General features: G+C 44.2%; 2 protein-coding genes across 5 annotated transcripts in view; both read right to left on the bottom strand.

Annotated features, from left to right (window-relative positions):
- The window catches only part of LOC306922407 (uncharacterized protein), a 107785-nt gene that overhangs the window by 25644 nt on the left and 58507 nt on the right, over positions 1-23634 (bottom strand). The gene's annotated exons all lie outside the window — the stretch shown is intronic.
- On the bottom strand, positions 622-7874 carry pbk (PDZ binding kinase). Of its 4 annotated transcripts, XM_079500240.1 has the most exons (8): positions 7718-7864; positions 7460-7582; positions 5793-6105; positions 4775-4914; positions 4288-4457; positions 3973-4102; positions 2304-2498; positions 622-1548 (listed from the first exon to the last, which is right to left on the bottom strand). In XM_079500240.1, exons 3-8 carry the CDS (start codon positions 6098-6100, stop codon positions 1316-1318), a joined length of 1176 nt encoding a protein of 391 aa, XP_079356366.1. In that variant the 5' UTR covers positions 6101-6105; positions 7460-7582; positions 7718-7864; the 3' UTR covers positions 622-1315. The 4 variants fall into 4 exon arrangements, with proteins under 4 accessions (XP_079356366.1, XP_079356365.1, XP_079356368.1 ...); XM_079500239.1 differs by lacking the exon at positions 7460-7582 and having other exon boundaries at positions 7718-7874; XM_079500242.1 differs by lacking the exons at positions 7460-7582; positions 7718-7864 and adding an exon at positions 7280-7301.

Here is a 23634-nt window from a genome sequence, read left to right as displayed (position 1 = left end):
TGGCGCTATAATAGGCCAATGTGAAAAGGGTGGGATATATTCCTCAGCCTAGTAGGAAAGTCCGTGAAAGATTTCACATAAATTAAACGCTGCGTACATGATTTGAGGCTTTTTGCTATAAACGGGCCAATCCTGCAAACTTTGAAAGCCAAAGTTAGCCAATTAGGATGGGATATGAAATATCGGACAGATCAGTCTTGAACACATGACTATAGAGATACTGTGCAACGAATTTGCGGGATTTTTTGACAGAATCTGGAGGAGTAATATCAAAAAAATGTTTTACAAAAGTCGGCTTCCTGGTGGCGCTATAACAGGCCGTTCTGGAAAATTTGGTGCAGAGGTTCATCGTTGGCATCCAGGGAGTGTGTGCAAAATTTGGCATTGAACGGGTTAACGGTGCCAGAGATTAGCTGTACACAGACGGATGGACGGACTGCAAAACATACTCTCTCCCCATGCCTTCGGCCTGGTGGAGACAATGGAGACAAGATATGCATCATCAAACCAGGTCTGAGCTAGCCTGGAAGTAAAACAAAACACTTGCCCTGCTGTCTCCGAGGCAAGGTCTGAGCTGATGGGAGCTCCTGTATGAAGCCTGATATACAGTACAGGGACACATGAGTTTTAATTTTTTAATAACAGTAATTTAAGTTGATTACAGTACATGTACTACAGTAATTTAAATATAGTACATGCGCTTCTTTCCAGACACCCCTCAATATCACTGCATGTCAAGTCACCATTCTCATCAATACAAACATACATACACAACTATAATTGACAGATGTTGCACCCAAAGGGTATCATCTCTTTAATTAATGACATTTTTGAATAATATAAGAAATTATGCATTAAGTACTTTATAATATTTTTATTACATTACCAAAAGACAGAAAATATACATGAAACAAGAGTAAAAACAAAGAAAATGGGACTGAAAAATAAACACAAAAGAGACCAACAATGCATTAACTGCTTTCAATATGGCATTTAACCTGCATTAACCACAAATAGCCGATGTTTAAACTCACAAAGATCACAAGGCTTCACATCATGACTCACTGTGAGTTTGTACACTGGCTATTTTTTCCCACCACAGCTTCACGATGACGTATCCATGTGATTTTATATTTTAGCATTGGCCATTAGAAATGGCAGAGGCAGACAAGCTCACAGCATAGGCTTGTACATCTGCTGTTTTTAAACAGTTTTTCAAAAATCCTGAAAGACCTACTTACTGGTTTAGAAAACATTTGTAGAAGCCTCAGGTCTTAATGGGTCAAGACGAGACAAGAGCCTGGACCAGAGAGAGTCACTCAGAATCGATAACAATGACGTCGTCGTCATTGTGTGTTTTGTCCACCTGAGCGTTGGCCTCCAGGGCTTGGACTATCTGCGTGGCAGAGGGACGCTGGTTGGGGTCCTCCTCCGTACACAGGCAGAAGAGCTCCACCATCCTGCGGTAACTTGCACCCAGGGTCTCCATGTCCACGGGAGGTCGCGTCCCCAGCTTCTCATAGTAGGCATCCTCGTCCCAACTCCCTTCTGGCAGGCGGCAGGGCGAGACAGAGAGATTGGGGTGGGATTGCAGCAGGGTTATTATAGTATATAGTAATCTGAAACTAACAAATTAACGAAAACTGGAATTGGGAAAATGTTTTAGTTAACTGGAGATTAAGTTGAAAAAAATAAAAGAAAGAAAAAGACAAACGAGGCTTTACCAAAACATAAATAAACCACAACGGACAAGAAAGCGACTCAAAACTACTCAAAACTAAACGGAAATGAGAAAAATAAATTAAAAAAAGTCCAAACTAAAAATGCAAAACTACAGTATAATAACCTTTGTAGGATGATTATGACAGATTAAATATGCAACATTGTGATGTTGATTATTTGAACCACATGAGCCCTAGCGATCACCCGCTCCTATACACATGCATCTCCACTGAATAGCCCATCACTATGTGTGTAACAACTGATTTATAGCTATATACGAGACACATAACCTAGTTTATAGTGTACTTATACTACTATCGTTGCTGTCGGGCAGAAACCTGTTATCCTCATATTTTAACTCTGTGTTTTTTCGTAAATTATGCCCTACTTGATCATACTAACTAGTGTCACACAAAAGCATCAAATGTAGCAGATCTCTACATGCTCAAAACGCAACGCGCCTTGATCTGGTCGATCTGCAACTTTAGCCATCTTTTTTAATTTGATTTTTTTTTCTGGACATATGAGGTTTTCACTGTGAGCTTGTTGATTTGCCATTTCATTCTACCGTCTGTTCTCACCTTCATCCTCAGTGTCATCCACCTCATCATTGTCGTCCGGTATGCCCACGTGAGGAATGTCCAGGGACATCATCTCCCACAGGGTCAGGCCGTAGGAGAAGATGTCCGACTTGTCTGTGATCACTCCTCCCTCCTCGAGGCACTCCTTAGGCTTCCATGGCTCCGTGCCGACAAACTCAGCCTTGGGGTCTGATACTGTCAAAAACGTGCAATGAGAAACAGAGTCTCAGAGAAACAATGACACCATGAGTGGTGCAACCGACACATCACACAAAATCCTTTATGGTTCAACCACGTCTACCTATAAATAAGTAAATGTCTGTCAGAAAATGGGGAGAGAGAGAGAGAGATGGAGATGGAGAGTGATGCACAGCAAAGGCTGTCGGGATCAGGACTCAAACCCGTGACATGCCCTCAGCCAGGCTACATTGGGGGCCCATGCATACAGTATTGCATACATATTATTGTAGTGGTCCTCAAAGTGAGATCCATGGAACCTCTGGGTTACTTGAAGGGGTTCCAAATGGACCCTTACAGGTCTCTCTGAGAGTGTACAAATGGAACCAAATGTACCCGTTGTAGAAACCATTTCACCATTTGCATACTCAAGAGCTATATGGTGGTCCTTGAAATGAAAAGGTTTCAGAACCAATACAGAACGATTACAGTTCCTCAATGTTGGATCCGGTTCCAGATCTCAACCCTCGTTCCCACCTTAACAATAGTGTTCACCCCTGTTCTGGGGGCGAACATTCGGCCAGGGCTCCAGAGAGCACCCATCCATTCTGAGAGCACGTGCACCTGTGCATCTGTCCAATTCCACAAGACATATGTCATTGGTCTTGACTCTCACCGGTTCACAGTACTAACTACTAAATAACTCTGCAGATACATCAGGGCTATTTTTGTATGCATGGATTAAAGCAAAAATAAAATCTCACGACTGAAAATGTTTGTATGACCAATTCCTAATGTGCAATTTGTGAAACAGTAAGAAAAGGAGCACTAGCACGGATTCCTAAACAATTAACACAATATGTAACAATTATGTTGTTTTAGTAATATTGTTCCTGCTGTTCTACATACTGCCAACTAGTTGAAGAAGTCACAGACTAAGGGCTCCATCTTGCGCCACCCTTATCTCCCTAAACTTATTTGATATCTTTTTTACTATTTTGAAAAACATTTTAAAATACCGTAGTTCAACTAACCGATCTACATCGAGGCGGATCGGCTATTTGCACTACTTTAAAAGGTTTTTTAAAATAGTAAAAAATGGCAAATACGTTTTGCCATAAGGGTTAAGGGGGTGCAAGATATAGCCCTAAGGCTTTTAACCTTTCCTTTCATACAAAAGTATGAAATATCCAAGACCATTAAGATTTATGGAAAATTCTTCTGAACATATTGCTAGTTTCACCACTAGAAATGCTTAAAATAACTGAAAACAGCCTATCTACGAGCTGAGAGTTTTAGTCCTGCCGACGGTGAAGACAAGTAGCGAGGGGGAGTTCGTGTTTTCACAAAGCAGAAGGGGAGACTACACCTGCAGACTCCTGTAGGTAGCTATCTGGGAAATTCCCTATTTTAGTTTGAATCCAAATGACTGAAATGAGTGGTGGCGACTGAGAACTTTAATCCATGTATGCAGTGACTATCAGCTCCCTACCTGTCATGTTCTCATCCAGCCATAGAGACACGCCCACATCACAGATCTTGATGGTCTCGAAGTCTCCTTTGATGACCACGTTACATGACTTCATGTCCCCGTGGAGCAGCTTCTTCTCAGTGTGAAGGTACTGGATAAAGAAATCGATAAAGAATATCTTTAAAAAATATATATATACTTAAATGTAAAGATATCTCAAAATGTTTTCGTGGACGGAAATGCCAGTTTTGCTCGGATTTTGGGAGCTGTAGTTTCACACTCTATATAGCATTCAGAGATTGTGGAATAGTTAGGCTACGGGAGACTATGTTTTACCTGCAGGCCTCGAGCCACGTGCAGTGCCACCTGCTGCATGGTGGCAGCAGGGAAAGCACCCAGGCCCTGTTCCTTCCTCTTCTCAATGAGGTCATTGAGGGACTGCTCTCCTCCGTACTCCATGGCCAGGCATTTGGAGCCATCGTTGGCTGTGACTTGGGCACGGAAACCTGCAAGGGTCAAAGGCAGGGCAGCAGATAAGAGACTAGGGCTGCAACTCACCATTATTTTTCTTGGCGTTAAATCCATCATTATTTATTCCATAATTAGTTACATTACTAGGAAAAAGTAGTTGTAGTAGCAGTTCATAATGCAACTTTATTAAGTAGTTGTGTTACTTACCGTAGTAGGTGTTGGTAACACAACTAACACAGGTCATCCTCACACTTGTTCATTTCTGCATTTTGTACCCGCAAGGGTCCATTTGTTTACATATCAGAGAAGCTGCACAAAGGATTTTACTAGCTGGAACTGCCTCTTGTCTTACCAACAATGTTTGGGTGAACGAGCTCCTTCAGAATATTTGCCTCTTCATCCAGTCGTAACTGGTAAATCTTCAGCTGCTTGGACTGACATTTGCTATTGATCTTCTTTATAGCCCAGGGTGAGGCGTTCAGCTTACCCACTCTGGAAACATTTATACATAATATTTATATTTAACCTGGGTTAAAAAACTAAAAAGTAAAACAAAGTTGGGTTATCATTATCAATGATAATCATGATCATTCATTCACAGCATCACATGCGATGGTTTTCTTTTCTCTTGCCGCTTTCCAAGCAAAATATTGTAATAAGTCGAGTAAAGCTGCTAAAATGTATGAAGAACCAACCAGAACAACATTACTCTGAGTCTGATGTACACAAGTTCTAACAATAAAGACACCTGGAAAGGAGGTCTTTATTGTATCAGAAATCTGTGAAATGAGGTACTACTGAAGCCACAAATGTGAGAACCACTCGTCTAATGCTGCGTTCACACTGGCAGATACAAAAGATGCATCATATTTGAAAGGGCTAAGCTAGATATTTGAGGATGAGAGGCTCAAGCTAGTAAGGCAAGACATGTTAGGTGAGGTCCCCATATTCAGTGACTTAGAATGACCTATTAGTTTATGTTCTTTGCTTTGTTCGAGTGTGTGGCAGACGCTAGGGGCTGTAGTGCCTGGGACCGCACAGTCCTCCTTTTGCCAGTGCACTCTCACTGGTCGTGCACAGGAGGCGTTTTCCTCACAGTCAGAAGGGCATAGCACAAAATATAAAACGGTCAAAGCCACAGTCCTCAAAGCACATGAGTTGATAGTGATACCCGAGGTAGCTGAAGTTGAAACCAGCTCAACCTTTTTGTAGCGGCTACAAATGTCAGATGTATCATTGCATCATCATGATGACTCTAGCTTCCATTGAAAAAGAATGGTAGACTGGTGTCTTTGTAGCTGCCAGTGTGACCGTGCCTTAAAACGTTTAGTGAACCATTATAAATAAATCAAAGGTAAGTCAGACCAAACCTTTTCAGGAGATAAACATTCACTCCAGTCCCACAGCCAAGTTTCTTCATGAAAGGTGATGCAGGGATGGTGATGGGACTCCCACTGCTTAGAGAATAACTCTTAACACGAGCTGATGTGGGGGTTTTGAATGGGTTGTCACCAAGGACGGCAGGAGAGTCCAGAATGGTGATGGGACTCCCATTGGTTAGAGAAGAACTCTTAACACGAACCGATGTGGGGGTGTTGAATGAGTTGTCATCAAATCTCTTAACACGAAGTGCCTCGGGGCTCTTGAACGCGTCGTCGCTGAGATTGGCAGGGTCCATTCTTACTAAAGGACACATGAAAACAAATGGAAATAATAAAAAATGATTCAACAGGGTCTTGTCTTTTCAAGAAATAATCTGACATTTCACGCAACTCACACCTACACCATATATTATAGCTGAACAGACTGCCATTCCGACTATGTGGCTTCCGCTTGTGGTTAGGGACAGGGCCGATTCATACTCCTATTTTATCGCTGTTTCGGCGCTGTAGTGCCGAAATGATTTCGGCTCGTCAGTAGCACCGAAGAGCCGACTTTAGGACGGTACCCGCCCCCCGAACATCAAATGACGTCACATTGTAGGCTCTACAGCGCCGAACCGACTTTTATTCGGCTCTAAAATAGGAGTATGAATCGGCCCTTAGTAAGGAGTGCATTGGAATGGCGGTGTGTCTGACCATAATTATAGAGAATATTTATACTGATGTCATTGTCAAGTCATATTTAATCATGCACGTTCATATTTAATCATGCATATACTCTGGTAGAAGGGATAAACGATTCATCAAATAAATGAACATAATCATTTTCATAGATGGATGACGGTTTTCTCAGTTGTGTGACTTGTGTGAAGTTGTGTCTAAATTAAAGAATTATAAAAGTGAGATATGGGCATATATCCTTGTGCAGGGAAGTGGGTTCATTATTTATACATAATGAACACAGACATTAGTCTTGGACAAGAAAGATCACACCTGTGTGAAAGTGAGGGGCGATCTTATCGTCATGACTCATACATCATCATTCATCATCTCATTCCGGACAATCAGAATTTGCGTCCTCAGTCCTCACCATCATCTTCTATGTTTGTGTTACGCAATGTTTGTGTTTACACGAACACTCAAAATTGTCCATTAATTGTCAAAGGCATGATTTTATGTTTGTGTAGGACAAAGTTTTCACATAAACCAAAAGCTGGACATAGGAGGGGTTTTAAAAAATAAAATAAGTGTGTGTGTGTGTGTGTCAGTCTTGTAAAATTGTAACACACTGATAGTTCTACTTCTTATGCTAGGCTATGCCACCCAGACACATTCAAATTGAGCTTCTGTAGGTAATACTGATAGCCATGGGCAAAAAAACAATGCAATACAAAGAAAATCCAGTTGGGCACACTGGTTACAGTCAAATCATCACGTCAATGAAATTATAACACAACAATTTATATGATACTTACTTAAAACCTATCTCTGGTCACGAATAAACCCCACACACAGCCAGACACAACATACAATGAATCCAAATCAAAGCACAACGCCTCAAACCTGCACACAACAACAAAACACACACACACACACACACACACACACACAATTCATATAATTTATATAAATTCGTATGAAAAATGCTATGTTGCCTTTTGGGTTGCTTGCAGCTTTGATGCAATCTGTCCTCCTCCCGCCGGGCCTGATTATGGCCGACGATCATCCAACGCTAGGTTGTTGTTTGTAACATTATTGACATTTGACAGACAGACAGACTACAGTCACAGACAAACACGCACACACATGTTCACGTAAACTCATGACGACGAACCGAAAGAAACCAAATAAACGTTAATAACATTTAACGTATAGATCTGTATTTTGAAATCAACTTGTTGGGTCAAGTTTACCTGTTTGATCTGCTCTCACAGCGAAGATGATGATGATGCAGGAGGAAAGTAGGAAACAAACAGCGCGCGCGCAGATTTCAAAATGCTAAAACACTTTGTTGTTTACGCGCGAGACCGGAAGTGCCACGGGAAGTGACGTAACGAACGGATCACTATACTGCGCATGTTCAGCCATACAACTTTATTGGTAATCCCCCTTTATAGTATAAATAAAAGCCAAGTTAGCTTGCAAGCTAACAGCAACGTTTAAAAACACAAGGCCAAAGAAAAATATTGACACACGTCACCATGATTATTTACCTGGCACTGTCCTTTGGTCGTGTGGAGATGTCGCCATGACAACACAAATACACAAACCTAGTTGATATGGGTGACGTCAGAGCGTTCTGTGTACAAACCCGTTGCTAGGCATCAGCCAATGGGCAACGGGCAACCAACAGAATAAAGCCTGGCTGTAGGCTGTTACAGATCACTTCTTTCTTTGGGAGAGACATTACAGCTCAGAACCTTAGCAGGAGAAGACCTATCCATTATGATGGCGGTGACACAAAGTTATTACTCTGGTAGTTTCAATGCTGTGGTCGACCACTCAGACCTGGCGGAGACGGAGGAGTGCAGGGAGGAGAGATGGAGGATCAAGGAGGATGAGTGGCAGGCCATTGTGGAAGAGTTTGAGGAGAGGATGGAGGAATGGGAGTCTCATGTGGAGGACTTCTTTTCTCTCAGTAAGGTGGAGAAGGAGACTCTGTCAGAGGAGTGCAGTGAGGAGGAGCAGTTGAGGATCAATGAGGATGAATGGCAGGCCCTTCTGGAGGAGGAGGAGGAGATCATGGAGGAAAGGTTGTCTGCTGTGGCAAACTACTTTTCCCTCATGTCACTGTGAGATCTCAAGACCCTGTACCCCCCCCCCCCCCCCTGGCCCTTTTAAGGGCCACTTCCACTCCTTTTGCTGTGACCTTGCCGTGGTGGAGTGGCTTAGTGATTCAGTGACCCTGGAACCTATCGTGGTGGTGGTTGACCTGTGGTTTAACCAGCACCGGATTGGTCACAGGAGAGAGTCCAAACTAACAACAGCAATATCCCTTTCTGTATTTGGTTTTTCACCAACCAAGTCACAGCTCCACTGTACAGCATTTCTTTGCAATGCTGCCAGTAGTCAATTTAGCCAAAATGTGACACAATATGCATAAAAAGGTGAAATATAAAAATATAAAAATGGTACATACGCCAAGTTGAATGTTCGCAAAATATACATGCTATTACAAAATACAATGCAACATACTATTCTACTGCAGTTCTTGAACTGTATTCATAATATTAATAATGTCCAATTAGGCCTTTTAAAGTTTTCCCAGTCTGACTTTGTTTCGAAAATAGCATTGATCATTTCAGGTGCATACTGTACATATATATAAACCATGTTCTTAATGGTGTTAGAAATGTCTACTGATAAATAAACACATCTACAAGGTATGTTCATGTCTGAAGGTATGTTCATGTCTGAAGGTATGTTCATGTCTGAAGGTATTGTGGCATGTAAGCATGTGCCCCGAGAGAGCCAGTGGGAGAGAGGCAGAGAGCAGCCAAGAAGACCACGCCCACCACTCGGCCAGCTGGTAGACGCTCGCTACGTACCCGCCTACATTCTGTCCCAAGTTCATGCCTACTCATCAAGGCCACCTGTGCGTCTAGACAGAGTGATAAGGTGTAGACGAGGCTGTCTCTGCCCTCATTTCCTCTCTGACTCTCTGAGCGAACAGGTCGGGCCATGCTCTGGCGGTAAGCGACTCCTCTCACACACACACACGACTGGCTCACAGCATTGATGTATGAAGCAATCGCTAATAACCACGTCTCTCTTCCACATAGGTAACCCGCTCCCGACGATAGATCGGACTATATAAACCTCTCCTGGCTGGATTTAGACGGGGAAAGAAGTAACCGTCAGTGGATCACGGCCAGGAGTAAACAGACATTGTGACAGACGGACATTCACTGTGAGCCTCTTGTAGGGACAGAGCCGGCCAGCGCCACCTGTAGGGAAAGAACAGGAAAGCCTGGAGCTCCCACAATGAGTGACTTTTCTGTTTAATTGTGCATTTGTGTTCTGGCCGTTATCAAGCCCATACCCACGGGTCTGTCAACAATAAATAGCCGCATTGGCGATATTCTGTATCCACCCGAGTGTCTTGGTGTTGTTCAGTCCCCACAAGTGGTGGAGAATAGTGGGTTTTTACAAACTGAACCACACCAGCCTCTCAGGGACAGATGGAAAGGGACCCAGCAATTGACGCGCTCCTTCAGAGCCAGAACAATTTACAAGCCTCTGTACATGAGTTAGTGCGCCACTTCCATAGAGAGGCTAACGTTGCGCGCAACCCGGCCGAAGTACTCACTAAACTCACGCCAGAAGATGACATCGAGACGTACATCGACTTGTTTGAGCGCACCGCGGCTCGAGAGCGTTGGCCAGTGGTTGACTGGGCCAACATCCTGGCGCCGTTTCTCACAGGGGAACCACAACGGGCATGGGGAGATTTGTCCCTCGCCGACTCCCGAGACTATCAACGGCTAAAGATGGCAATACTCGCCCGCCAGGGCCTCAGCTTACCGGCGCGTGCACAGCGTTTCCATAACTGGACCTTCCATCTCTCTCAACCACCCCGCGCGCAAATAGCGGCCCTGGGCCGTTTGACTCATAGCTGGCTAACGACCGCAGGAGACTTACCCCCAGTAGACAGAGTGATGATCGACAAATGCATACGGGTGTTACCGCCAGAGGCCCGACAGTATGTAGCACAGGTCGCCCCCGGCTCGGTGGACGAGCTGGTGAACCTGGTAGAGAACTATGTAGTGACATTAGACGTCATGAAGGGAACAAGGAGCGAGGCAGCGAAACCCAAACAGGAGGAGCGCACAGGACGAGATCGGGGGAGGCCGCCAGCCACGGGCCGCTCACCACCCCGCCAGCGCAACGGCAAACAGGAGAGGAGCCCTCGGAACCAGGGCCAGGCCCGCCGCTGTTATGTGTGCGGCCAGGCTGACCACCTGTCCTGGTCCTGTCCAGACCGAGACCGGGGCGATGTCCCGATGCCCTCCGCGGGCAGCACCGACGCCAGCAGGCACTGCCTGCACACTGGCACTGAGCGCCGTGGCCACACCAACCTCCCGGTGAGAATTAATGGTGTCGACACGGAGGCCCTGCTGGACTCAGGCAGCGCCGTGACACTGGTCCACGCCGACTATGCCGGCCCCGTGAGCGAGACTACCATGCCCGTCAGCTGTGTGCACGGAAACCGGCGTGACTACCCAGTGAGCGAGATACACATTCAGACCACCCGCGGCACCACACTAGTGTCAGCGGGTGTTGTACCAACCCTACCGGTCCCCCTGCTGATCGGATATGACTGTCCACTGTTCGAGCGCCACTGGCGCCCCGGCGTGGAGAGGCCGCCAGGGAGGCGATCACGCCGCGGCCGCCGCCGCCGAAGCCGAGTACGGCCACCCCGGGGGACACGACCCGCATGCCCACCGTTCGGAGCCCCGTCTGACGCCTCGGGAAGTGACAGCTCCCCCAGCGCTGACGAACCCGGCACCGAAGAGGACCCCGGACCTCCCTGCATCCCAGGACCGGACCCCTTTGACGAACCCGGCACCGAAGAGGACCCCGGACCACCCTGCACCCCAGGACCGGACCCCTTCGCAGAGTTCCCCACCGCGGACAACCCCCCCACTCCGAGGACGGGGGAATTCGCTACAGCGCAGTGGAGTGATCCCAACCTGGAGATGGCGCGGCAGCGTGTTGACGTCATTGACGGACAAAAGCAGAGCGGGGTGAGTGCACTTAATTTCCCTTACTTTATGTGTAAAGATGGGCTGTTATACCGGGTGGTTAAAGACAAGAGAGAAGAGGAAGTAGAACAGCTTCTTGTACCAAAACAGTATGTCACTCGGGTGCTGTATCTGGCGCACACTCACCAGTTAGGCGCGCACCTCGCCGTACAGAAAACCTATGACCGTATACTGGCACGGTTTTACTGGCCAGGAGTTAAGAGGGCTGTCGAAATATTTTGCCAAAGTTGTCCTGAGTGTCAGAAGACGGCCCCCCGGCCCGCGTTTAGAAATCCGCTAGTGCCGCTGCCTATTATTGAGACCCCATTTGAACGGCTAGCCATGGACATTGTGAGACCACTCCCCAAATCAGCTAGAGGGCACCGTTACATCTTAGTAATAGTCGATTATGCCACCCGGTACCCCGAGGCCATCCCGCTCCGCTCTGCCACTGCCAAAACAGTAGCACATGAGTTGTTAATGCTATTTAGCAGGGTCGGGATACCGGCTGAAATTCTTTCGGATCAGGGGACATGTTTCATGGCCCGCATGCTAAACGTGCTATACAAATGGTTAAAGATCAAGCGCATCCGCACCTCAGTTTACCACCCCGAGACGGATGGCTTAGTGGAGCGCTTTAACCAGACCTTGAAAAAGATGCTGAGGAAACTGGTCGACATAGACGGAAAAGATTGGGACCAGCTAATCCCCTATGTCCTCTTCTCTATTCGTGAGGTCCCCCAGGCGTCGACAGGCTTCTCCCCCTTCGAATTGGTCTATGGGAGGAGACCTCGGGGACTGTTAGACATAGCAAAAGAGGCGTGGGAAACGCAGCCTTCCCCGCACAGAAGCGTAATAGAGCATGTTGACAGGCTGCAGGAGAGAGCGCGCAAAATCTGGCCCATGGTGCGCGAACACATGGAACGCGCACAGCGCGATCAAGCGCGCATCTACAAACGCGGGGCACGCGTGAGAGAGTTCCAGGTGGGTGAGCAGGTGCTCGTCCTCGTGCCAACCAGCGAGTGCAAGTTTCTGGCCAAGTGGCAGGGGCCCTACGAGGTGGAGACGCGCATCGGCCCTGTCAACTACAGAGTGAGACAGCCAGGCAGGCGAAAAGCGCACCAGATATACCACGTTAACATTCTTAAAAAATGGCACCCTCCTAGCACTGTTCCCCCCCGTCTCTCACTCACCACCTTCTCTCCGCCTCCCCCTGTCCACATAGGAGAAGACCTATCACCGACGCAGCGGCAGGACGTGCACGAGCTGCTTAGCCAGTGCGCGGATGTGTTTTCGGAACGGCCAGGGCGCACGCACGTCATCGAGCATGACATTGAAACCACCCCCGGTAAAGTGGTCCGGCAACGGCCATACCGTATACCCGAGGCGCGCCGCATAGCTATCAAGGAAGAAGTAAAGCAAATGCTGCAACTAGGCGTGATAGAGGAGTCCTATAGCCCCTGGGCCAGTCCTATAGTAATAGTGCCCAAGCCAGATGGCTCATTGCGCTTTTGCAATGATTTCCGAAAGTTGAATGAAGTGTCAACTTTTGACGCGTATCCGATGGCTCGGGCGGACGAGTTGATCGAGCGGCTGGGCCCCGCCCGGTTCGTCAGTACACTAGACCTTACAAAAGGGTATTGGCAAGTTCCATTATCGGCCCGGGCCAAGCCAAAGACCGCCTTTTCTACCCCGGACGGCCTTTTTCAGTATACAGTCCTCCCGTTCGGTGTCCATGGAGCCCCCGCCACGTTTCAGCGGCTGATGGACCGGGTCCTTAGACCCCACCGTGACTTTGCGGGAGCTTATTTAGATGACATCGTGGTCCACAGCGCCACCTGGCGGTCACACCTACAACACCTCGAGGCAGTGCTCGGAGCGCTGCGTAAAGCCGGGCTCGTAGCCAACGCAAAAAAATGTCGCGTCGGCCTGACGGAGACAGATTACTTGGGCTTCACAGTGGGAAGAGGCTGCGTCAAACCCCAGCGGAAGAAAGTGGAGCGGCTGAGGGACTGGCCCCGACCGATCACCAAGAAGCAGGTGAAATCATTTATGGGGCTCATTGCCTATTATCAGAAATTTATTAAAGACTTTGCCACCCTTGCAGCACCGCTATATGACCTGACCAAGAAGAGCCTGCCCCACCACGTCGGTTGGACCCCCGAGGCGGAGAAGGCTTTCCACACTCTGAAAGCGGCTATATGCGAGGAACCGGTCCTCGTTGCCCCGAACTTCAGCAAACCGTTCGTCCTCCACACCGACGCCTCGGGAACGGGGGTAGGAGCCGTGCTCTCACAGGTCATAGGCGGAGAAGAGCACCCGGTGACATATGTCAGTCGAAAACTACTCCGGCACGAGCGCAACTATGCCACGGTGGAGAAGGAATGTCTCGCCATCAAATGGGCTATTCATCACCTTCGATACTACCTCTGGGGGAGGCAGTTCACCGTCGTCACAGATCACGCCCCCCTGAAGTGGATGTCCCGCAACAAAGACAGGAATGACCGGGTCACCAGATGGTTCCTCGAGCTGCAGGACTATAAGTTCGACGTCCAACACCGGCCCGGCAAGGACATAGCGCATGCAGACGCGCTTTCCAGGAGGTACGATGTGAGGATGTGTGGCATGTCGCTAGGCAACAGGCCGCCAGGTAAGCATGTGCCCCGAGAGAGCCAGTGGGAGAGAGGCAGAGAGCAGCCAAGAAGACCACGCCCACCACTCGGCCAGCTGGTAGACGCTCGCTACGTACCCGCCTACATTCTGTCCCAAGTTCATGCCTACTCATCAAGGCCACCTGTGCGTCTAGACAGAGTGATAAGGTGTAGACGAGGCTGTCTCTGCCCTCATTTCCTCTCTGACTCTCTGAGCGAACAGGTCGGGCCATGCTCTGGCGGTAAGCGACTCCTCTCACACACACACACGACTGGCTCACAGCATTGATGTATGAAGCAATCGCTAATAACCACGTCTCTCTTCCACATAGGTAACCCGCTCCCGACGATAGATCGGACTATATAAACCTCTCCTGGCTGGATTTAGACGGGGAAAGAAGTAACCGTCAGTGGATCACGGCCAGGAGTAAACAGACATTGTGACAGACGGACATTCACCGTGAGCCTCTTGTAGGGACAGAGCCGGCCAGCGCCACCTGTAGGGAAATAACAGGAAAGCCTGGAGCTCCCACAATGAGTGACTTTTCTGTTTAATTGTGCATTTGTGTTCTGGCCGTTATCAAGCCCATACCCACGGGTCTGTCAACAATAAATAGCCGCATTGGCGATATTCTGTATCCACCCGAGTGTCTTGGTGTTGTTCAGTCCCCACAGTATGTTCATGTCTGAAGGTATGTTCATGTCTGAAATGTGTTAATATATAATATTACCTGAGAGATAAAAGGGGATAAAAAATACACTTTGTCCTATTCATTCAATACTGCTTTAAGAGCTGGATCGAGAGTCTGATGTTCAAGGCTTAAACACAAGTAGCACATAAGCTAAAGGCTGAGATAAAAGTCAAATGTCATCACATGAGTGATTTTGAGTTAATTATTTTCCGTTAAATCTGCAAAGTAAGTAGTAACTGACAAAATAATTGTGGAGAAAAAGTACAATATCTGCCTCTAATATGGCGGAGTAGATATAAAATATCAAATAACGGAAATTCTCATGGCCACAATTGTACAGTACTGTAACTGAACACTGTTAGGGCATTCAGGGTGGTCAGTGTCACTGGCAATCAATGGCAGGTGATGTGTTTTGATGTCAAATCATAACAAAACAACAAAAAGAAGGAACTAAATTAACTGAATTTCAATTAAATCAACTGGAGCCTATGAAACCCTGGGGCTTGAAACATCTGATGATCTCATAGTCTCTTCAATCCCAACCATCAGTCACTCTTGGGTGAGACTTGAGTGATGGAACAAGGAGAAGACCGTCTAAGCACATGTCTCAGTCCGTTGTGGTCGTCCAGGCTGGCCGCAAGGCTTCCAAGGGTCAATGTGGAATGGCATCAGTTTAACAGAATGCTGATTGTTGAACAGGTGCAGGTCAGGAAGATGCAGCAGTAGCTTGGGGAAGAGGTTGCTGACGTTAAAGGTTAAAGGGTAAAGTTGCTCCACTGCCCTCAGCTCCACCATACGTGAACCATCTGAAAATGAAGCAGGTAACATAGGTGAGGCTTAGGAAATAAGGGTAACTCTGTGTGTGTGTGTGTGTGTGTGTGTGTGTGTGCGTGCGTGCGTGCGTGCGTGCGTGCGTGTGCGTACATTTGGCATCTAGTAAAGAGCCCTCAGTGTTGCTAGCAAGTATGTCTGTCCTTTGAGGAAGGTCACTCTCCTCTCTTGGCATCAAACAACAAGCACAACATCAATATGAGAATCTAGGGACCAGATGTGCATCAGATGTGGTTCGATGTTTCACCATTCCTACCCAGGAGATTAACCTTTGCCCAGAGTCACGTGTGTCAATTATGTTGTTTCTTGTACTGATATAAGTTCTATTAGAAGCCATTTGTGTAGAGTAAGACACAATATCACTCCAGGTTGATGGGAAGTCAACTGCATATAGACTGATTTGGAATTGGCTTTCTTTTGGATATTTTTTGAGGTTTTGAACAGTGACAGGACACTAGGAGAACTACCAACACTTTTGTTTGCAATTCCCCATTGATTTGTTTTGTTTGCTCATGAAAAGCATTATAGTAATTTTTTTACTGATTATTCTGAACTGACCTTCCGGTCTCCGAGGCTACCCTCACATAAGTGTTCAGCAACCGTTTACACGTTTCTGATTTGATCTCTTGACAAACTCCACCACTTCCTTGACTGAGAAAACGACTCCCACACCTCCTGACTGGAACACCACAGAGCACATTTTCAGAGGACACAACTGTGAGACAAAGAGGAGAGCAAGATTAGGACAATCTGGTATTTGAAAATGTCCAGTGTTGGTGTAAAAAAAATAATCTTTTGGAAAACAGTATATTAGGTCACAAAGTAGATTTGAGATTACATGAGGAATGTCATTATGTGGTAAAGTAGAAACCATTACCTCAATCTGACAATAGATGGCAGACTACACAGCACAGAAACCATTAACACAACTACACACAACATTATAACAATGAATTGATTGATTGATTGATTGAAGAATTTATTAACAGTTTGCAGAATTACAGTACATTTCAAGCACAAACTCAATACAAAGGCTGTTAACTGTGAGTGGACGACCCAATTAAGCATTACACTTGTTTCCAATAGGGTCCACCATGTTCAAATCATCAAAACATTTAGAGACGTACAAATAGACACTTCTATAGACAGAACAGGAATTCATCATAGTCAGAATACATCTGTCATCACTATCATGTTTATAGCAAAAAGCTAAGCTACCGGTATATACTTTTGTATTATTTAATAAATACTATTGTAGAGCATGGCTGCTCTACAATAGTTGCTAAATCCAACAAATGATACTGGTCTGTGTACAGTACATACATATACTCTGGAATCTGGACCATTTGCGTCATGTCACTCCCCTGCTCAATGTTTTCTGTTCTCTCCACTGTACCTATCAAATAAAGAAAAGCCCATAGGATTAATAAACAAAAAACTAATAGTTATTCTGAGTGATCACTTTTATGCTATGATGAAACAATTCTATCCTGATGTGAGTGGAATCTTGTAGAATGAAAATGCCACCATCTACAGGCCATGAGGGGTCACTGAACGGTTTGATAAGTATAAAAGTGATGGGAATTGATTGAATGAATACTTCATTAGATAGAAATGCAAACAGCACAAGGTATAGTCAATCATACATTTGGGTTTAAAGGGTCATATTCTAAAACTTTACAGTGACCAGACCTCACCCAATTGAACCCCTCTGGCAGATTTTGGACTAACGTGTTATATGGCATTAAAGGCATGTGGTATGAATCCATCTCTGTCTTTGACCAGATAGTGATAGTGGCCTTGTGGTTAGAGTGTGCGCCCTGGAACTGGGAGGTCGGGGACGGGGTGCAAGCCCCAGCTGGCTCATACCAAAGACTGTAGAAATGGGACCCAACACCTCCCTGCTTGGCATTCAGCATCAAAGGGTTGGATTGGGGGGTTAAATCAACTCATGATGCCCCACCGCTCCTTGGCTGCGGCTCACCGCTCCAAGAGATGGGTCAAATGCGGGGAACAAATTTCGCTGCGATAACGTGTCTGACAAAACGTATGACTTTGATCTCTAAACTATGCACACACCTCTGGCAAGGAATGCTCTGAAAATGTAGAGACCCTGAGAGGACTACCTGAAAAACTGTAAGACCTAGCTGTGTTGCCGTGTGCTATTTGATCCAGGCTGATGTGTTTTAAAGTCATCAGTAGACTCTGTGGTCTGACTTATTCATATTGTTGCGTAGTATGTTAAAATAAGTTCAACTTGAATGAGCTTTTCAACTGGAACAGACCTTGCTGTAATGATGAACTGAAAAAGAAAGTTCTCTGTGAAATCCTCACAGTAAACACAATTCTGCTCTGTCCATGACACTGTCCATGGTGCTGAATCTCTCATCTTAGAACAGAGACTGCATTTGAAAGCTTAGTTTATTTACACCTCTAGTGTTTTTAACTCAAGGCTTTTAAGTACATTTTATATTGAGATGTTAATTTTAGTTCCACACATTGTTTGTTGTGTTATTTACAAGATGGTTTGGCCACCATCAAATTGTTGCATGTGTCGTAGAGAATTGTAGTTGAATATGTTTACATGATGAAGCAGCATGACTGTTGTACTTTAAGTACCTTTATAGCCTATGTCTGAATGGCCATTGATGTTGATGCTATCAGGAGTCCTTGCCACACCTTAGCTTTTCTTGAATTGACTCGCCAAACTTGTCAATACAGTACATGTTTGTGAAAATCAACTTAGTTAATATTAATAAATACATGTGTACATAATATGCATGGTGAATGTGAATAGAGGTAAAGTGGGGACACTTATATTTTCTCATTTACGGCACATTATACACGTAATATTGTGGTATGACAGTTACACCTGGCCCAAAGTCAAAATCAGTAACTCCCGCAAACATTCAGGAAGACACAGACTGGGGCTGGCAAAATGTTTGGGAACTCTGAAAGATTACTGGCTTTTATCTTGTCTATTTCCTTGGCTATTTAACCCATGATACATCAAGGCATGACAAGCACGTGATATGATGAATTCCTGTTCTGTCCTTTGTCTATATAGAAGTGTCTATTTGTACGTCTCTAAATGTTTTTGATGAATTGAACATTGTGGACCCTATTGGAAACAAGTGTAATGCTTAATTGGGTCGTCCACTCACAGTTAACAGCCTTTGTATTGAGTTTGTGCTTGAAATGTACTGTAATTCTGCAAACTGTTAATAATTTTTTTCAATCAATCAATCAAACCTGGACATGGCTGTTGTTTGTCCATGCAGTTGATTATACAAAATAGCACTAACATTTAAATTACTTTATATGACCGTTATCTAATGCACACCATAGGACAAGAATGTTTAGCAGCTAGTTAGCCTATTTGTTGGCACAGGTCTATTCAAGCTGATTTGAGAAAAATAATGTTTTTCGCTCACAAGCCCTAAGCAACAAAATATGCTCATCAATAAGTAGTACTATAAACAAATCTCTGCTGACTGAAATGCTAAACATCCATTACTGTGGAAAACACATCGTGAAAGGCACCTATACCCAAATCACAATACGTAGGCTCCGCTATGACATAATGTGAAATAGCCTATATAAATTCCTCATTACCATAATAAACTAAAAAAACTAAATAAATAAAATTAAAAAAAAACAGACCCTGGAACCTATCGTGGTGGCGGTTGACCTGTGGTTTAACCAGCACCGGATTGGTCACAGGAGAGAGTCCAAACTAACAACAGCAATATCCCTTTCTGTATTTGGTGTTTCACCAACCAGGTCACAGCTCCACTGTACAGCATTTCTTTGCAATGCTGCCAGTAGTCAATTTAGCCAGGAAATGTGACACAATATGCATAAAAAGGTGAAATATAATCTGATTATTACATACACCAAGTACAATGTTCACAAAATATACATGCTATATATACAAAATACAATGCAACATACTATTCTACTGCAGTTCTTGAACTGTATTCACAATATAAATAATGTCAAATTAGACATTTTAAAGGTTTCCCAGTCTGACTTGTTTCGAAAATAGCATTGATCATTTCAGGTGCTGTACATATAAACCATGTTCTTAATGTTGTTAGAAATGTCTACTGATATACAATAAACACATCTACAAGGTATGTTCATGTGTTTTATTTTTATATCATGAACATATTACCTCGTCGGAATGGCAGTGCATATGGCATATGGCATATGGTGTAGGTGTGAGTTGCGCGAAATGTCAGAGATTATCTCTTGAAAAGAGATCCTGTTGAATCATTTTTTAATTTTTCCATTTGTTTTCATGTGTCCTTTAGTAAGAATGGACCCTGTCAATCTCAGCGACGACGCATTCAAGAGCCCCCAGGCACTTTGTGTTAAGAGATTCGATGACAACTCATTCAACACCCCAACATCGGTTCGTGTTAAGAGTTCTTCTCTGTACAATGGGAGTCCCATCACCATCCTGGACTCTCACCATCCTGGACGTCAGAGCATTCTGTGCACAAACCGTTGCTAGACATCAGCCAATGAGCAACGGGCGACTAACAATAAAGCCTGGCTGTACAGGCTGTTACACATCCCTTCTTTCTTTAAGCTCAGAACCTTAGCAGGAGAAGACCTATCCATTATGATGGCGGTGACACAAAGTTATTACTCTGGTAGTTTCAATGCTGTGGTCGACCACTCAGACCTGGCGGAGACGGAGGAGAGATGGAGGATCAAGGAGGATGAGTGGCAGGCCATTGTGGAAGAGTTTGAGGAGAGGATGGAGGAATGGGAGTCTCATGTGGAGGACTTCTTTTCTCTCAGTAAGGTGGAGAAGGACTCTGTCAGAGGAGTGCAGTGAGGAGGAGCAGTTGAGGATCAATGAGGATGAGCTCAAGACCCTGTTTATCCCAAGCGACAACGTGAAAAACTGCAAAGAAATCACATAATATTTTTAACCACAATGAATTATAAACACATGAAATATGAATGTCCTTGTCAGTTAGTCATGCTGTCCTTTTAAATGTCCATGAATTGTCCATAATTTATCAATGAAATGTCCACATGTCACAAACACAATCACAAACACAAATACTACGCTATACACGATGCAATGATAATGTTACTTGTACAGACACAAGACAAAACAACTGGGAACATACCGTATGCACCTTCTGCACAGACTTTTAGGAGTTAAGTTGTTGTTCTTGTTACTTTTTTATATTTTCTTTCTTATTTCTTTCGTGGAGACTCTCTGCCAAACCCAACAGGTGATTGAAATGAGGTGATTAGGTGAGCCTAATTCAACCTGCCCATGAAACAGACCACAAATGCAGAGCACAGTAGATGGCACTATCTCACCATGCATACACCATACAAATACCAAAATATACAGTTTGTTGCCCAAAACAAAAATACATTCACAATATGCATATTTTCAGAAAATAAGCAGAATAAAAGATTACAGCATATGCTGTAATCTTTTATTCTGCTTATTTTATGCTGTAATCTTTTATTCTGCTTATTTTCTGAAAATAAGCATATTGTGAATGTATTTTTCTAAGATCTAAGAAATAAGAAAGAAAATATAAAAAAGTAACAAGAACAACAACTTAACTCCTAAAAGTCTGTGCAGAAGGTGCATACGGTATGTTCCCAGTTGTTTTGTTTTGTGTCTGTACAAGTAACAATATCATTGCATCGTGTATAGCGTAGTATTTGTGTTTGTGATTGTGTTTGTGACATGTGGACATTTCATTGATAAATTATGGACAATTCATGGACATTTAAAAGGACAGCATGACTAACTGACAAGGACATTCATATTTCATGTGTTTATAATTCATTGTGGTTAAAAATATTATGTGATTTCTTTGCAGTTTTTCACGTTGTCGCTTGGGATAAACATGGTCTTGAGCTCATCCTCATTGATCCTCAACTGCTCCTCCTCACTGCACTCCTCTGACAGAGTCCTTCTCCACCTTACTGAGAGAAAAGAAGTCCTCCACATGAGACTCCCATTCCTCCATCCTCTCCTCAAATTCTTCCACAATGGCCTGCCACTCATCCTCCTTGATCCTCCATCTCTCCTCCCTGCACTCCTCCGTCTCCGCCAGGTCTGAGTGGTCGACCACAGCATTGAAACTACCAGAGTAATAACTTTGTGTCACCGCCATCATAATGGATAGGTCTTCTCCTGCTAAGGTTCTGAGCTTAAAGAAAGAAGTGATGTGTAACAGCCTGTACAGCCAGGCTTTATTGTTAGTCGCCCGTTGCTCATTGGCTGATGTCTAGCAACGGTTTGTGCACAGAATGCTCTGACGTCCAGGATGGTGAGAGTCCAGGATGGTGATGGGACTCCCATTGCACAGAGAAGAACTCTTAACACGAACCGATGTTGGGGTGTTGAATGAGTTGTCATCGAATCTCTTAACACAAAGTGCCTGGGGGCTCTTGAATGCGTCGTCGCTGAGATTGACAGGGTCCATTCTTACTAAAGGACACATGAAAACAAATGGAAAAATAAAAAAATGATTCAACAGGATCTCTTTTCAAGAGATAATCTCTGACATTTCGCGCAACTCACACCTACACCATATGCCATATGCACTGCCATTCCGACGAGGCTTTCATGGGTCAATGTGGAATGGCATCAATTTATCAGAATGCTGATTGTTGAACATGTGCAGGTCAGGAAGATGCAGCAGTATAGCTTTGGGAAGAGGTTGCTGACGTTAAAGGTTAAAGGGTGTGTTTCTTTATTCTGTAAATGTTTTTCCCTTTTTTCTTTTATATATATAGAAGTGTTTAGTTTAGTTTTAGTTTATTTCGAACCTTTCACATGTATAACAATACATAATACATTATACACTTGAGTGGCCCGAAAAGGTGTAGGCTGAAGCTAAACGCTTATAATTGCCTACCCTATTGGTTTACAGAACCAAATAAAAAAGAAATAATAATAATAATGATAATAAAGCTGACAAAACTGTCAGACAGTAAAATAAGAAAATAACATAATAATAGTAATAATAATAGTAATAATAATGATAATAATAATAATGAAATGAGTTCGTGTATGGAATGATAAGACTCAGACCCTCTATTGACTTCTTTGTAATATTTATACATTACTTATTAATAATTGCATTTGTATATATTTAAATTTATTTAATTATTTGGTTTTAATATTTACTATTAAGTGTATATTTGTACTGCATGTCTCTAAATGTTCTGATGAATTGAAAATGGTGGACCTTGTTGTAAACAGGTGTACATTCTACCCATTCTACATACTGTGAAATAAAAATGTAAATCAATCAATCAATCAATCAGAATAGGGGGTGTGGCTGGAAGCCATGGGGTTCTATCGCGTCACTAGGCCTGAGGGCTTTTATGTTTGGTTCTGTAAAGTGTATTTTGATGGCAATACTTTTGTAAGTAGTTTTCAATGCAGGATTTTTACAAATATTGACATGAACAATCAATGGCAAAGTGAAAAGTTTTGGTCTAGATTTGTCTCCCAGCTCTGAGGAGATGAACCTGCCATCACTCATGTGATGACATTTGATCAGCTTTACTTTTATCTCAGCCTTTAGCCTATGTGCTACTTGTTTAAGCCTTGAACCTCAGACTCTCGATCCCGCTCTTAAAGCAGTATTGAAGTGTATTTTATCCCAATTTTTCTCTCAGGTAATATGTTCATGATATAAAAATAAAACACATGAACATACCTTGTAGATGTGTTTATTGTATATCAGTAGACATTTCTAACAACATTAAGAACATGGTTTATATGTACAGTATGCACCTGAAATGATCAATGCTATTTTCGAAACGTCAGACTGGGAAACCTTTAAAATGTCTAATTTGACATTATTTATATTGTGAATACAGTTCAAGAGCTGCAGTAGAATAGTATGTT

This window comes from Electrona antarctica, assembly GCF_951216825.1.
Source record: "Electrona antarctica genome assembly, chromosome: 4".
NCBI lineage: Eukaryota > Metazoa > Chordata > Actinopteri > Myctophiformes > Myctophidae > Electrona > Electrona antarctica.
This window is presented reverse-complemented; position numbering and strand designations above follow the sequence as displayed.

What these genes read in the sequence shown, in the direction of transcription:
- pbk (XM_079500239.1), bottom strand. Translation starts at nt 6,100, where the DNA reads ATGGACCCTGCCAATCTCAGCGACGACGCGTTCAAGAGCCCCGAGGCA. An exon ending in AATGTTTATCTCCTGAAAAG is followed by an intron (nt 4,915 to 5,792) that starts GTTTGGTCTGAC and finishes AAATGTTTCCAG; the next exon opens with AGTGGGTAAGCTGAACGCCT. An exon ending in ACGTGGCTCGAGGCCTGCAG is followed by an intron (nt 4,103 to 4,287) that starts GTAAAACATAGT and finishes TTCTTTATCCAG; the next exon opens with TACCTTCACACTGAGAAGAA.